General features: G+C 40.3%; 1 protein-coding gene across 3 annotated transcripts; it reads right to left on the bottom strand.

The window, feature by feature from the left end:
- Window positions 1-222: 222 nt before the first annotated feature.
- SPRTN (SprT-like N-terminal domain) lies at window positions 223-14,980 on the bottom strand. Of its 3 annotated transcripts, XM_032242450.1 has the most exons (6): window positions 14,308-14,980; window positions 13,142-13,241; window positions 6,793-6,921; window positions 2,898-3,165; window positions 1,993-2,047; window positions 1,795-1,877 (listed from the first exon to the last, which is right to left on the bottom strand). In XM_032242450.1, exons 1-6 carry the CDS (start codon window positions 14,526-14,528, stop codon window positions 1,874-1,876), a joined length of 777 nt encoding a protein of 258 aa, XP_032098341.1. In that variant the 5' UTR covers window positions 14,529-14,980; the 3' UTR covers window positions 1,795-1,873. The 3 variants fall into 3 exon arrangements, with proteins under 3 accessions (XP_032098340.1, XP_032098341.1, XP_032098342.1); XM_032242449.1 differs by lacking the exon at window positions 1,993-2,047 and having other exon boundaries at window positions 223-1,877; XM_032242451.1 differs by lacking the exons at window positions 1,795-1,877; window positions 6,793-6,921 and having other exon boundaries at window positions 1,910-3,165.
- Between the last annotated feature and the right edge of the window lie 22 nt (window positions 14,981-15,002).

Genomic DNA, 15,002 nt, shown 5'->3' on the forward strand with positions numbered 1-15,002 from the left:
CACAGGTGAACACTGTAAAAGTTTAACCAGCTGAGCACTTAAGATTTGTGCACCTGTGTTACAATGAAGTGAAGAAAAATTGCAAGAAGAAAAAAGAAAATTTGTGAACAACTAAGGTGTTAGGACTATGCCAACAGCATGTTACAACCACAAGACAAAAAGTAAACTGATAAAGGTATCTTTGTCCTTCCCTATTAACATGAAAAAGAAATTTTCAAAAAAAAAAAAAAGATCAATTTAAATGCACAAATGGTATTCCTTTTATTATAATGGTTGAAACTTGGCTTAAAGTTCAAAATACTACTTCCAGATAATTTTCCACTGTTACATAAACTAGGCAACTTTGTTATGTTTATGCTATACGTATCAGTTACTTATTGGCACTGAATTTTAACCACTCTGCTAAATTTTGAGGAAACAAACCCAATATAATTAATTTGGCCTATAGATTTTATAGTGGCTATTACTAAAATATTTCAAAAGACATTTATTTTACTATATTCCATATTCTTTAACTTAAAATCTGTTGCCACCATTTAGTAAAAGTAGGACAAATAAAATTCTTTAAAATATAGAAAATATAGTTCCTGTTAAGATTTTGCAAAAAAAATAAATAATAAATAATACAATTTGAATACTCTAAAACAATATACTTTGTATTCTAAATTGTGGTTTTGGTCAGTATGTCTTGACACTATGAAGATTTACATGAGCTCAGGGAATGAGTTGTAATGCTATTAATAAAGAAATAGTCAACATAACCAAATACCTGACAGAATTCCTCATATGGGTATTTTTAGGAGTATACAAATAAAAAGATAAATAGATTTTAAAATCCTAAGAACAAGAAAGAACAACAGTATCTAAAAATTATACATGACAGGCAGAACCACCTGGGTTACAGTATACGTAAGGCAAGAGTGAATATAGCACCTTGAGACACAAAACATCTTAAAATTACAATCTTATCTATGTATATATAAAATAGAACATTCTGTATTGGTTATGTGAACTAGATTATAACCTAGAAATCTTAGTATTAACCAGGACTTCCAGACTGGCTAACACAGCACATTAGTGAGGTAATACAGGCGGTACTTGAGACTTTCCAACCTTTTTCAAAGACTTTCTTCAGCTTTTGACTTTGACGCAATCACCTTCAAGGCACCAGTCCAAGTGTTCATTAATCTGAGACTCCAAAACTTCATTCTGACAAACTGGGCAATTAACTCTTTTGCTCTGACTGGATGAACTGCTGGAATTCTGAGTGGCCATAGGACATGAACTATAATTTGGATCATTACCCCTACTTTCTATTTGCTCTTTCTTGATAAAAAAATTGTCAAAAACAGTCTTATCCTCTAGCCTAGGTCGTTTATTTGAGAATGGGCCTTCAGACCCATTCACATCCTGGGATAGAGTCACAGACGTTGATTCCATTGCTTTTGAAGAATTTCTTAGGGATATCTTAGAAGATGAAACCCTTCTTTGAGAACCAGAAGAGATTGAGTTTTTAGGGATGTTGCCAACTGTTACACTTTTCGTTGGAGATCCATTCACACCTCTGAAAGCCTTTTGGCTGGCAACTGATAATCTAGGAAAGTAGTTGCTTAGAACATTTTGGTGACTGTTAAGAGCAGGGTAGACTAGATGAGAATTTTTTTTACTTGAAACATTCTGTTCAAAATTCACCTTGATTTTAGAATTAGATCTTACAGCATTTGCTGAATGGTTGTGATCTAAAAGATTTTGGGTTTTATTAATGGCATGTGAAGTGATCAATTTCCCAGGTGAAGGTAAATTGCTTGTTTCTCCTAGAACATATCCTTTACCACTAAAAGGGATGACTAGCTGGGCCTCACCTCTGTTGGGTTTATCTGCAAAAAAAGCAAGTAAGATTTTTATATAAGTGCCTCATCTCAATAGATATACAGTAACAAACATTAACGTATAGTTTTCTCAAAATGAAGAAATATTTTAACTATCTTATACCCAGGCAATCCTATTAATGGGAGAAGAGCAATCTTCAGAATTAGGAGTTCTGATGCTGATGAGAATATAAAGGATAAAACGAATTCTCGAATATTTAAATAAAGAATCTTACCATGCCAAAGACCAATAACAAAGCAACATTTACCATGAGAATTGCTTAGTGTCCTTTACGTGTAATTCCAGGAGGGAAAAATCTGCTGCCTCACTCTTATCTTTCCTCTACTCACAAAAATGAAGATCAAGTCTTTCCACATTAATTCATCTACAGCTCCTTCACTTAATTAAAGATTTGGGAAATACAGCCTATGTTCTTGGGTTCTACCACATGAAATCAACAACTTCCCACGGGAAGAAGCATCTTCAGTAACTCTGAACTTCATAGGAAAAGGGTAAATCTTGAAGATGAAGTACTGGCAAATACTTTCCCATTCTTCTAACGAACATACATCAATAGAAGGTCACTTGGATAGAATCCAACTGATAGGAAGGGGTGTAGTTAGGATGCATATTCCGGGCATTGTTACTTGAAAATTATTGTTTTTATTTTGACAATCTTTTTGCCTTCTGTTTCCTAATAACTCAGTGAGTCAAGATAGGGAAAGGAACTTTACCTCAAATATGATCAGGGATTGAGTTTTGTTTCTTTGAATAAAAAGAAACTGAAAAAGTTAATAAAAATATCAGTGGAAACTATTCCTACTTTTACTTACTTCTGTATAGAGCAAAGTATATTTTCCTACCATCATTTCATGGACAATGGGGTTTTTTCCTTAAGTCTACGGCTGAAGACTTCTACACCAGAAACAATCCTGAAGCTTATCTTAATACCAGTTCCTGAAGGACAGTATTGTCTTTACAATGTGGCTACAGTCACAGAAAAGGTGGAAGAATACATACGAAGGTACCTTTATTCTCTGCGGCTGATACTGGGTGCTGTCCTACTTTTGCCTTTCCTTTGCCTTTTTTTGAGTAATTCTCTGGCTCCTTGATTTTTATGAAAGTGCCTCCACAGGTTTTCTGGTGCTCAGCCCACCAATAGTCATGAGCAGAGGGTTCCCTGTTAGTAGCTCGCTTGACATAGCCATAATACGGTGGCCGGTGCTGGCACGGCCCACTGCAGCGCCACCAGTGTCGCCGATACTCATCCACCTCATCATGAAAAGTATGGTACACCTGAGTGGAGAGAATTTTCAGTATTCAATAAGCAAGTTAGCAACTGCAAGACGACAATGTACATAAACACTCTTTATTTTTTTTTAATTTTTAAAACTGTTTCCCAGAGTTTTCTGAAAGTTTCTATTTTGGGAAAGAAAGCAACTATATTTAGTTTCTGTTCAAAAGTCGATTTTAATGGGAAACAGCAGCAGTTAATACTTCATAAACTGTGTAAACATAGATGCATGGGGGGTTAGAAGACAAGAAATCTTTTAAAAACAAAACCACAGAAAATCTCCATGAACACTAAAAGTTTTTGAAATCAAATTTTTAAATGATCACAAAATTAGGATAAAGAGTTTATGTAATACCATACTAAAATAAGAATCATTCCCACTGCTAAATTGAAATTTTCCCTATAAGTAACCCATAGCAAAGGGTTCTAAAGGACTAAACTATTCCCTATAAATGCCTGAGCCTAACAACACTAGTATCTTACCCAACGAAGCTTCTCCTAAGCTCGCTCTCTACATTCTCAAAGTTCTTTGCTTATGTCTCCGTAATAAGCCTTATGTGGTACCATTTTATCTGTTTATAAATACTTCTCTTGCCAGACTAAAAAGTTCTCCAGGATCTGAATGTTTAAATTTTCTGTGTCCCTAGTGGCTAATATAGTGCTTTTGGCACCAGTAAGGTGCTCAGCCAGAAAAGCACCATTCATTGAGTCAAATAAATTTCTCAGTGTACTTTTCAGGTCTTAAGTAGGATGCCTTTTTTTGTCACTCTCTAGACAAAAATCCTGTTTAGAACCTAAGCAGACAATAGGTAAGAGAAAAGATCTGACTGAAAAGAGGGTCAGCCCTCTCAGCACAGTGGCACTGAGGACTAAAGAACACCATTTGAAAGCGACTCCTAAATGACTATGGCCACCTTATTCTTCTGCCTTCTCATTGGAACACTACTATTTCTGTAAGAGTAAGAAGCATCTGTATATGATATTTTGGTTTTTTACCAAAGACATTTAGCTTTCGAATAAATTCCCCTTGTGGGAAAGAATGCTAAGCTTTTCTATAACTCTACAGATAGTGTTAAATTCACTATCTCTCCATCCTAAGCAAAAAATTTCTACTACTTGGTAAGCATGCAAATGATGCACATTATATTAGATGCAGAAGGGACTGAAGGACGTAGGTTTTAAGGCAAAGAAACATGGGAAACCCCACACTATTTTACGTTCAGAACTCTTGACTTTAATTCGTTACCAAAAAAGACAGGGAAATGGATGTTTTGTTTGTTTTGTGACATGGATTCACTGTTTGCCCAGGCTGGAGTGAGGTGGCATGATCTTGGCTCACTGCAACCTCTACCTCCCAGGCTCATGTGATCCTCCCACCTCAGCCTCCTGAGTAACTGTGACTACAAGTGTAAGCTACCACGCTTGGCTAATTTTTAAAATTTTGTGGAAACAAGATCTCACTATAGTGCCCAGGCTGATCTCAAACTCCTGGGCTCAAGTAATCCTCCCATCTCGGCCTCCCAAAGTGGTGGGATTACAGGAGTGAGCCACCACACCGGCCTAGATCTGTTTTGCTTGAAATTCTTGTAACTCCTACAGCTTGGGAATGTGACTTTTAACAGTATAATCACTAAAATAAAATTATTCTACAATGTAGATACCCTGTGGAGTTCCTTATAACAGGATGTAACCTGTAAAAGCAAGGGGTGTTCACTCCATAAAACCTCTCCTAAATAAAAACACACAGATATCTAAGATAAAAGAACAGATCCTCTTCCAACTGAACAATGGGATGTATATAAGGGCTTTGCTTAAAGTGTAAGTTCTGGTTAAGAAAGCAAAAGTATTTTATACAAGCAACTCTATAATTATCTTGCTAACCTGGATTTTATCTGATTTTTTTTTTTTTTTTTTGAGACTGAATCTCGCTCTGTTGCTCAGGCTGCAGTGCAGTGGCATGCTCAATGCAACCTCCACCTCCTGGGTTCAAGCAGTGCTCTGCCTTAGCCTCCCGAGTAGCTGGGATTACAGGCACCTGCCACCACACCCAGCTAATTTTTTTTGTATTTTTAGTACAGACGGGGTTCCATCATCTTGGCCAGGCTGGTCTTGAACTCCTGACCTTGTGATCCACCCGCCTCAGCCTTCCAAAGTGCTGGGATTACAGGCATCAGCAACCATGCCTGGCCCTTATGTCTGATTTTTTTAAGACTGCAAGCCACTTTCCTAATGTTGAAGTAACCGTGCTAATAATTAAATGAGGTCTTTAGAAAATTAAAACTAATAGTTAGAAAATAATCACGTATGGAGAAGCCAGGCATGGCGGCTCATGCCTATAATCCCACCATTTTGGGAGGCTGAGATAGGAGGATCACTTGAGCCCATGAGTTCAAGACCAGCCTGGGCAACATTGTGAGACCCTGTCTCTAAAAAAAAAATTTTTTTTTTTTTAAATAGCCTGGCATAGTGGCACCCACTTGTAGCCTCCACTACTCAGAAGGCCAAGGCAGGAGGATCACTTGAGCCCAAGAGGTTGAATCTGCAGTGGGCTATGATTATACCACTGCATCCACTCTAGGCAAAAAAACAAGACCCTATCTCAAAAACAAAACAAAACAAAACAAAACATGGAGGTTAAGCACTGTTCATTTTCTATCACACTGGATTTTGTGGCCTTTTAAAGGAAGGAAATACCCAAACATAAGAAAGAATGTAATCTATTCTATTAATATTCAATTCATATTTGTTAAGCCCATGTAAGAAGAGTACATTATATACCTTATACAGATGTATTATAAAGATGGGCAAGAGCTACTATGTGTTCAAAAGTATGAAAGTAGAATTAAAAATTATAAAAGCTTAAATATCTGCTGAGGATTCAAAAGATGGAGAAATGAGATGCCACTGGAACGATGAGCATTCAGACATAAAGCAGAGCTTTAGGACAGAGGCAACAGAGTTGGAGGCAGTAAAAAAGGAACAGGGTTATTTCACAAAACGAATACAATAATGATTAAAACAATTAATGTTTAATTAGTGCTCAAACTGGGCTAAAATGTTTTTAGTACTTTTGCCTGTAATCCTTTCTCCTCACAAGGATCCAATAGATAGGTACTGTTGTTACTCTCATTTGCCATGGGAGTAAAATGAGGCATAGAAAAGTTAAAGTTAATAACTGGTGGAGCCAGGATTTGAATCCAAGTAGCCTAATGCTTCCAGCTTTTTGAACTTCAGGCTTTGCCACCTCCTACAATGCCATGCAGAGATATTAATCAAAGCAGAATTCTGAGAAGGCACGACATCTGCAATGGTAGCAGGATACAGGATGAACTAAAGAAGACAATAACAAGGAAACAAAGGTAACAGGTCCGATGAGTCCAGAAGGGAGGTACTGCAGACCTGAGTTAACCACTGACCCAGAAAGGTCAGCGGCCTGGGGATATCACTGGCTCTGCTGCCATTCGACCATGTGGTCCCAGACAAGCCAATTTGCTTCTCTAAGTCTCTTGTTCGCTGTGGAAAATCCTCAAAGATATTTCTTTGTACCTAGTTCTCTGCTTTTAATTAAATCTCAGGAGTTACTGAATAAACAACTACTAAATATCATAAATATATATGGCCTTATATACCGTTATACTGGCTCCAGTCATTCTGTTGATTCGATGCATATGTTTACAAAACTCTGGACCATGCCCTTCTCGGTCTTTATCATTATTAGTGACAAATAAATAGGCATGTATCATTTCATGCAGGAGGGTCTGGAACATAAGATAATCAAATTATTTTCAGAATTTGTATGACACATCAGAAAATATACATTTTCTTATTCTATCAGGAGTCTTACCTTTTTTGTATCACAGGGTTCCTTCAGAACTCATAAAACTCATTCTAGGCTGGATACAGTGACTCCTGCCTGTAATCCCCACACTTTGGGAGGTAAAGGTGGGAGGATTGCTTGAGCCCAGGAGTTTGAGACCAGCCTGGGCAAGATGGCGAAACCCTGTCTCTACCAAAAATTACAAAAATTAGCTGGGTGTGGTGGTGCATGCCGATACTCCCAGCTACTCAGGAGGCTGAGGTGGGTGGATCCTCTGAGCCTGGGGAGTTGAGGCTACAGTGAATTATGATCATGCTACTGCACTCCAGCCTGGGTAAAGAATGAGACCCTGTCTCACAAAAATAAAACATCAACAAAAAACCCACCTCATTTTATAAAAATGGTGGAAGAGCAATTCTCCTAAGGAAAATTTGGTAGCATCTATCGAAATTACAAATGCATTTGTCTTTTAAGGCAGCAACACCTAGATTAGCATGCAAGGTCATATGTACAAGGGGTATTCCCTATGACACTGCTTATAATACAAAAGATTAGAAATAACTCCAGTGTTTTGTACATCCACATAATGGGATTCTATGCAGCCTTAAAAAAGAATGAGAAGGATCTATGTGAAATAGGTTTGGAAAAAGCTACAGAGTATATTAATGTAAAAGACAAGGGGCCGGGCGTGGTGGCTCACGCCTGTAATCCAAGCATTTTGGAGGCCAAGGCGGGCAGATCACCTGAGGTCAAGAGTTCAAGACCAGCCTGACCAACACGGTGATACCCCGTCTTTAAAAAAAAAATTAAAAAAGAAACAGACAGGGGGCCAGGCGTGGCGGTTCACGCCTGTAATCCAAGCATTTTGGGAGGCTGGCGTGGGTGGATCATCTGAGGTCAGGAATTCAAGACCAGCCTGGTGAACATGGTAAAACCTCGTCTCTACTAAATATACAAAAATTAGCTGGGCGTGGTGGCAGGCGCCTATAATCCCAGCTACTAACGAGACTGAGGCAGGAGAATCTCTTGAACCCGGGAGGCAGAGGTTGCAGTGAGCCGAGGTGACTGCACTCCAGCCTGGGCAACAAGAGCGAAACTTCATCTCACATCTCAAAAAAAAAAAAAAAGAAAGAAAAAGAAAAAGTACAGAAGATTGCGCAAGAAAAATTTTGTGTGGTGGGGAGAAGGAATAAAAATGGATAGAAATATTTGCAAAACAGAAAAATGAAAGAGTAAAAAGAAACTAACAGTTCCTACAGCAAATTGGGAGTTCAAGATGGAGGAGGAGATTGAACAAGACATCTTTGTATACAGCTTTCTACAGTTTTTGAGTTTTGATTCAGAAATTATGAAAACTTTAAAACAAACACTAAAACCTACTGCCCATTCCACACCAAGGATTCACAAGTTTCTGTGCAAAATTAACAAAAGCATTTAAGGTTGCTGGGGTTTTTGCTCTAAAAAATACAAATAATTTTTTAAGCAAAAATCAGAAAGATCTTCAAAGACATACCTTTTTCATGATTCTCCAAAATTTTTTTAAAAAAGAATTTCCATCAGAAGAACTAGACTGTCATTAATGAATTTTAGTCTTATAAAATTATGCTGAACAGAAAAATGAGAGAGTCAAACATTTTAACTTGGTCATTCATATATCCCTCTAAAAATTATCAACTGTATCTCTTAAAAGGAACTTTATTTATTTATCTAATTATTTCTCAGAGATGGGGTCTCACTTTGTTACCCAGACTGGAGTGCAGTGGCATGATTACATTTCACTGCAGCCTCAAATTTCTGGGATCAAGTGATCCCAGAGTAGTTGGGATTGCAGGTGCGTGCCACCACACCTGGCTAATATTTTTTCAATTTTTTTGTAGAGACAGGGTCTCACTATCTTGCCCAGATAGGTCTCCAACTCTTGGGCTCAAGTAATCCATGTGTCTTTGCCTGGGATTACATGCATGAGCCACTGCACCCAACCAGAACTTTATTTTTCAAGTAAATGCCACTCAATGAAGAAGACTCAAACTCAAAAAAGGTATTTCAAAAGTTTCTCAACATTCTAAATTAGAGTAATGATAAAGAACTATTCTTATAAAAGAGAAACAAATTTAGGTTCCTGATTTTTGGTTCAATTTAATTAAACATTAAAAACATCCCCAAAATGGTACTGAACATTTTTTTTATATGTATCATTTTCCACATTTAGTCTCAATTCAATGATATATACAACACAGTCCCAAAAGACCTGTTTCCCATTACTGTTCTATCCAGTCAAAATGAACTACTTCTAGTCCTAAACATGCCCCTCGTTGTCTGATCTCACTTTTGTTCATATTATTCCCACTCTTTCTGCCAAGGGTGGCCTCCTGTATTATCTCTGCTTGTCAAGGTACAGTTTAACCTTTAAGGCTCACCTCTCCACATTTTAATCAACAGTAGTATGAGCTGGATTGTAAAGGGGACAGACAAGAGCCTTAAAAGTCAGAGAAACTAGAACCTAAACCCACAATCATATGCATGAGACCTGGGACAGGTTACAAGTGACTCCTCCTCCCTAAAATGGGAGATCCTAATTTTGTAGGGCTGTGGTAAAGGCTACGTTAATTTAGTCCAAAGTCTCACACACAATAGGTGCTTGATAGTAAGCAGTAGGAGTGGTGATGGTAGTAATAAAATGTACAGTTATAAAGCTTTTCTTGACCGCCTCAACCAGATAGTATCTGTTCCTTTTCTGAACCCCCTTCATTATGATTTAGTTAACTACAGTTGCTAAATCACTTGACAAGGGCATGTTCTGAAAAATCCATTGTTAGGCCATTTTGTCATTGTGCAAACATCTTAAGAGTGTACTTACACAAACCCAGATGGTATAGCCTAACTATACACCTAGGCTACAGGGTATAGCCTCTGCTCCCAGGCAACAAACCTGTACAGCATGTTACTATACTGAATGCTGTAGGCAGTGCAACACAATGGTAAGTATTTGTGCAACTAAATATAAAAAAGAGAAAAGGTACAATAAAAATATGGTCTTGGCCAGGCATGGTGGCTCATGCCTATAATCCCAGGCCAAGGCGGGCAGATCACCTGAGGTCAGGAGTTTGAGACCAGCCTGGCAACATGGGGAAACCCCCCCGCTCTACTAAAAACACAAAAATCACCAGGGCATGGTGGCAGGCACCTGTAATCCCAGCTACTTGGGAGGCTGAGGTAGGAGGATCATTTGCAACCGGGAGTGGAGGCGGATGTACTCCAGCCTGGGCAACAAGAGCAAAACTCCATCTCAGAGAATAAATAAAAATTTTAAAATAATAAAAATATGGTCTTATACTCTTATGGGACAACTGTTATATATGGGGTCCATCACTGACAAAAATGTTGTTTTGTAACTTTCTGCCAACAGGAAATGCTCACTTGATACCATTATACATTCCCCATTCTCTTCTCATCCACTAGTTAAAAACATTTATGCATGTGTTTATGTAATCATTTACCCAATAAGTATTCTTTAAGCAACTCTTCCAATTAGGGCTCCTTGTAAGGCTGATTTGGTTAATCATGCTGTTCAGCTTTTAAAAATGTGTACTATTTTTTTCTGCTTATTCATTAGGTTACTAAAAAGGTTGTGTTAACATTCTGCAAGTATGAGGCTGGGCAAGGTGGTGGACACCTGTAAGCCCAGCACGTTGCGAGACTGTGGCAGGGGGATTGCTTGGGCCTGGGAGGTTGAGGCTGTAGTGAGACAGGAATGCTGTGGTGTGATCTTGGCTCACTGTAACCACTGCCTCCTGGGCTCAAGGGTGATTCTTGTGCGTCAGTGTCCTGAGTAGGTGGAACTACAGGTGTGTGTCACCACACCCGGCTAATTTTTTTTTTTTTTTGTGAGACGGAGTTTCGCTCTTGTTACCCAGGCTGGAGTGTAATGGCGCGATCTCGGCTCACCGCAACCTCCGTCTCCTGGGTTCAGGCAATTCTCCTGCCTCAGCCTCCCGAGTAGCTGGGATTACAGGCACGCACCACCATGCCCAGCTAATTTTTTGTATTTTTAGTAGAGACGGGGTTTCACCATGTTGACCAGGATGGTCTCGATCTCTTGACCTCGTGATCCACCCGCCTCGGCCTCCCAAAGTGCTGGGATTACAGGCTTGAGCCACCGCGCTCGGCCTAATTTTTGTATTTTTAGTAGAGACGAGGTTTCACCATGTTGGTCAGGCTGGTCTCTAACTCCTGGCCTCAACTGATCCGCCAACCTCAGCCTCCCAAAGTGCTGGGATTACAGGCGTGAGCCCCCCCATAGTAGATTCTTTTTGCTTCTGCTAATTTATGCCGCATAAAATTTAAAGCTATGTTATTACTTTTAGGGTCATTATGTATTGTTGTTTAATAGGTTATTTTATTGTTATAAAATATCCCAATTTTCTTCTAGTAAAACTTCTTCCCTTGAAGTCTTTAATCTGATACTAATACTAGTTGAACATCTCTCATTTGACAATCCAAAATCTGAAATGCTCCAAAATCCAAAACTATTTGAGCACTTACAAGATGCTTAAAGGTTATGTTCCAAGGAAATGCTCACTAAAGCCATTTCAGATTTGGGATTTTTGGATTAGGGAAGTTCAACCAGTAAGTATAATGCAAATATTCCAATTTTTAAAAAACATCTGAAATCTGACACTTTGGATAAGGAATACTCAACCTATATAGCCACAATAGTTTTCTGCTGTTAAGTGTTTGGATGATATACTTCTCCCCATCCTTTTAAACTTAAAATAAGTGTGTCTTTACTGTAAGCACGTCTCTTTTAATCTACCATGCCATTCCATGTCTTCAATGGAGTGTTTAGTCCATATACATTTAATTATTGATATTTTCTTTACACCCACCTTTCTCTTTACATCATCTGAGCTTTGTTCTTTTTCATTAATCAAGTATTTCTACTGTATGATTTTACATTTAGTAGCTATTCTTTAAACAGTGGTAAGAAACACATTAACAAAATTCACCATCTTACCCATTTTTATGTTTACAGTTCAGTGGTGAGTATATTCACACTGTTATGTAACCCATTGCCTCTCATTATTCTTAAAAACAGCATCCAAGGCCGGGCAGCGGTGGCTCACGCCTGTAATCCCAGCACTCTGGGAGGCAGGCCAAGGTGGGTGGATCACCTGAGGTCAGGAGTTCAAGGCCGGCCTGGCTAACATGGCGAAATCCCATCTCTACTAAAAATACAGAAATTAGCCAGGCATGGTGGAGGGTGCCTGTAATCCCAGCTACTTGGGGAGGCTGAGCAGAGAGAATTGCTTAAAGCCCAGGAGGCAGAGGTTGCAGTGAGCCGAGACTGTGTCAGTGCACTCCAGACTGGGTGACAGAGTGAGACTCCGTCTTAAAACAAAACAAAACAAAACAAAACAAAACAAAACAAAACAAAACAAAACAAAACGGCATCCCTCATCTCCAAGCATGTTTTAACATGTTTCCCACCCCGTGCTGAGAAACTCTACCACCCTGTGCTCTTTTGTATAGATATTTCTTTTTTGGGGGATGGAGTTTTGCTCTTGTTGCCCAGGCTGGATTGCAATGGCGTGGTCTTGGCTCACTGCAACCTCCACCTCCCAGGTTCAAGAGGTCCTCCTGCCTCAGCTCCCACTGCTCCAATTTGCTAGCAGAAGTAAGCACCAGCTGTAGATATATATAAAGCGTGCCCTCATACTGGTTTCTGCTGCCAGCTCAGCTAGTCGTCCTGAGAGCACAGCAGTGTGGCAGCCCAACTGAGGAGAATCAGTTTGTTTTTCTCAACAGGAAGATGTGGATCGTATTTTCTCTGCTTCTAAACATGTAATTTAGGCCAGTTACTTAACCTCTCTGAACGCTGATTTCTTTACTCATAAAAATGAAAGCAGCAACACATGAACATAAACAGGGCTGTTGTAAAATGAAAACAGATAATATATCTGGGAGTCTTTTTTTTTTGTTACTATGAAGTACTATACAAAAACATAAAGTGTCCATTATCTGCCCCCTAATTCAAGTTTGCACCGAGGGCAAAGCGTTTTTGTTTTTTTTTTAAACACATACAGGCTAATTCACAGCACTCTAAATCAATGAAAAGCATTTGTAAATTACTGAACTAGGAAGCAAGTTTACATGAAGAATACCTCTACAAGATCCTTTCTTGGTCTCAACTTTAAAAGGGGTTCGCTCAGGCGGATGGAACACATTCCACCCTTCCCTTCATAGCTGCATATCCCAGCACACCTAGAAAACAACCACCATAAAAATGTGTTACATTGACCAAATATATGCAAGTCCTTAACACATTCTTGGGCAGCTCATACTAAGAAAACTCAACTGGCAGATGCCTTTCTTGAAAGCAACTCCCCTTGATAGCAAATATTCGGATTCACCCAATTAGTTACAACCCTCAGTAGCACATTCTCACCACCCTGCTTGAGAAGGTGGAAGGCTGCAGGCACGTGCTGGAGACACCAGAACAGTATCGCATACAGCGGGGACCCAGTGGAATACGATGTGGACCACATGGCCCAACTGCAGCTTCCCTTGCCCTAGCAGGGCTGCAACAGCTCAAAGACAATCTCATTCTGCTACTCCCAGTCTCCTTCCGACAAATTAGTTTGGTGTTATTAACAAGATCTCCAGTAGCACATCTCCAAAATTATAACAGACGCCTATACAAAGGAGGTTTGTACTTTACACACAATTTAATGGCATATCTTAATTTGTTTCATTGTAGGTTTTCTATCAACTCAAAAACAAGCATGCTGGTATACAGCCGTATCTTAAACTTAACTCTGTTCACGTGCAGGAGTAGATTATTATTTCAAATAGGGATTTTTTTCAAATTTAGCGTGTAGAAAAAGAATCCTTTTAAAAGCATCACTGGAGATCCCCACTTCACTAAAGTGGGTTCCTAACGAGAATAGAAGAGGACAGCACACATCCTTTGGAGGTTACTCTGCATCCTCAGCACTTTCTTAGGGGCAGATTTGGTTGCTTCTCCCTTCTGGCTCCTAGCGCACAATCATAAGGCAAATCAGAAACTTGTCATTTTCAAGTTTAGTGAGATTCAAATAATCTCATTTCTCATTATGTCCGAGTCCAACCGTGGCGGTATGGTCTACATAGCTTTCTTATTGTTTGAGCGGGAGAAACACGCCAAGACAGGAACTGCCAGGTCCAAAACCAGACCCCCTCATTTAACGCCCCCTGGGACGGTCGGACAGAGAAAGGAAAGAAGCCCAGGGCCGGGGGCTGCAGGAGAGCTGCTAGTCCCGCCTCTTTCCCCAGCGGGCTCGGAACTCACAGGGTCATTCGCATGCTCCACTTCACCTCGACGGCCCCCAGCTGGCCCCAGAAGAACTGGTCGTTAAACTGAACAAACAGGGCCTGCAAGTCCGGCGTGGGGTCCACCAATTCCCACGACGCGTCCACCAGCGACAGGGGCTCCTGGGTCTGATCATGCTCCGTGACCTGCAAGTTCCACTCCTCCTGAAGCCGCAGTGCCAACATCAGGTCATCATCCATCGCTGCCAAGATCCCAGGCGGGGTCCGCCGGCGTCAGGCTGGCTCCCGAATTAGGCCGCGACACCAGGCCGCCTCGCAGAGGACCAGGACTAGCTCCTAGGAAACACCGGCTCTCGGGACGGCTAATCTCGCGAGAGTCCGCGGAAACCCGCTTGAGAACGAGAACGTGAACCAAAACGGAGCTTACCCTAAACGCCGACGCCAAGATTCTAGGGCTTTAAAAAGAGCAGTGAGCATGACACCTCCTAGTGGGCGCAGACCCTGGGCTCCCAAGGCTCGGGCCCTAGGAAGCTTTCAGGAAGCTAGTTCCAGCCTTTACTCTTTGCCAGTTATTTCAAACCTCAACGTCACGCTCGGTTCATGCGCAGTATCCAAGTTTCGATCGGCCTCTCCCCTCACTTCCGCAATACCTCCTCTTGCGCATGCGCCTTAACCGACGGCAGTCCTACGCAGCCGCAGTCTGCGCTCGGCCCC

This window comes from Sapajus apella, unplaced genomic scaffold, assembly GCF_009761245.1.
Source record: "Sapajus apella isolate SASKATOON/1434 unplaced genomic scaffold, GSC_monkey_1.0 scaffold49, whole genome shotgun sequence".
In the NCBI taxonomy this organism is placed as follows: Eukaryota; Metazoa; Chordata; class Mammalia; order Primates; family Cebidae; genus Sapajus; species Sapajus apella.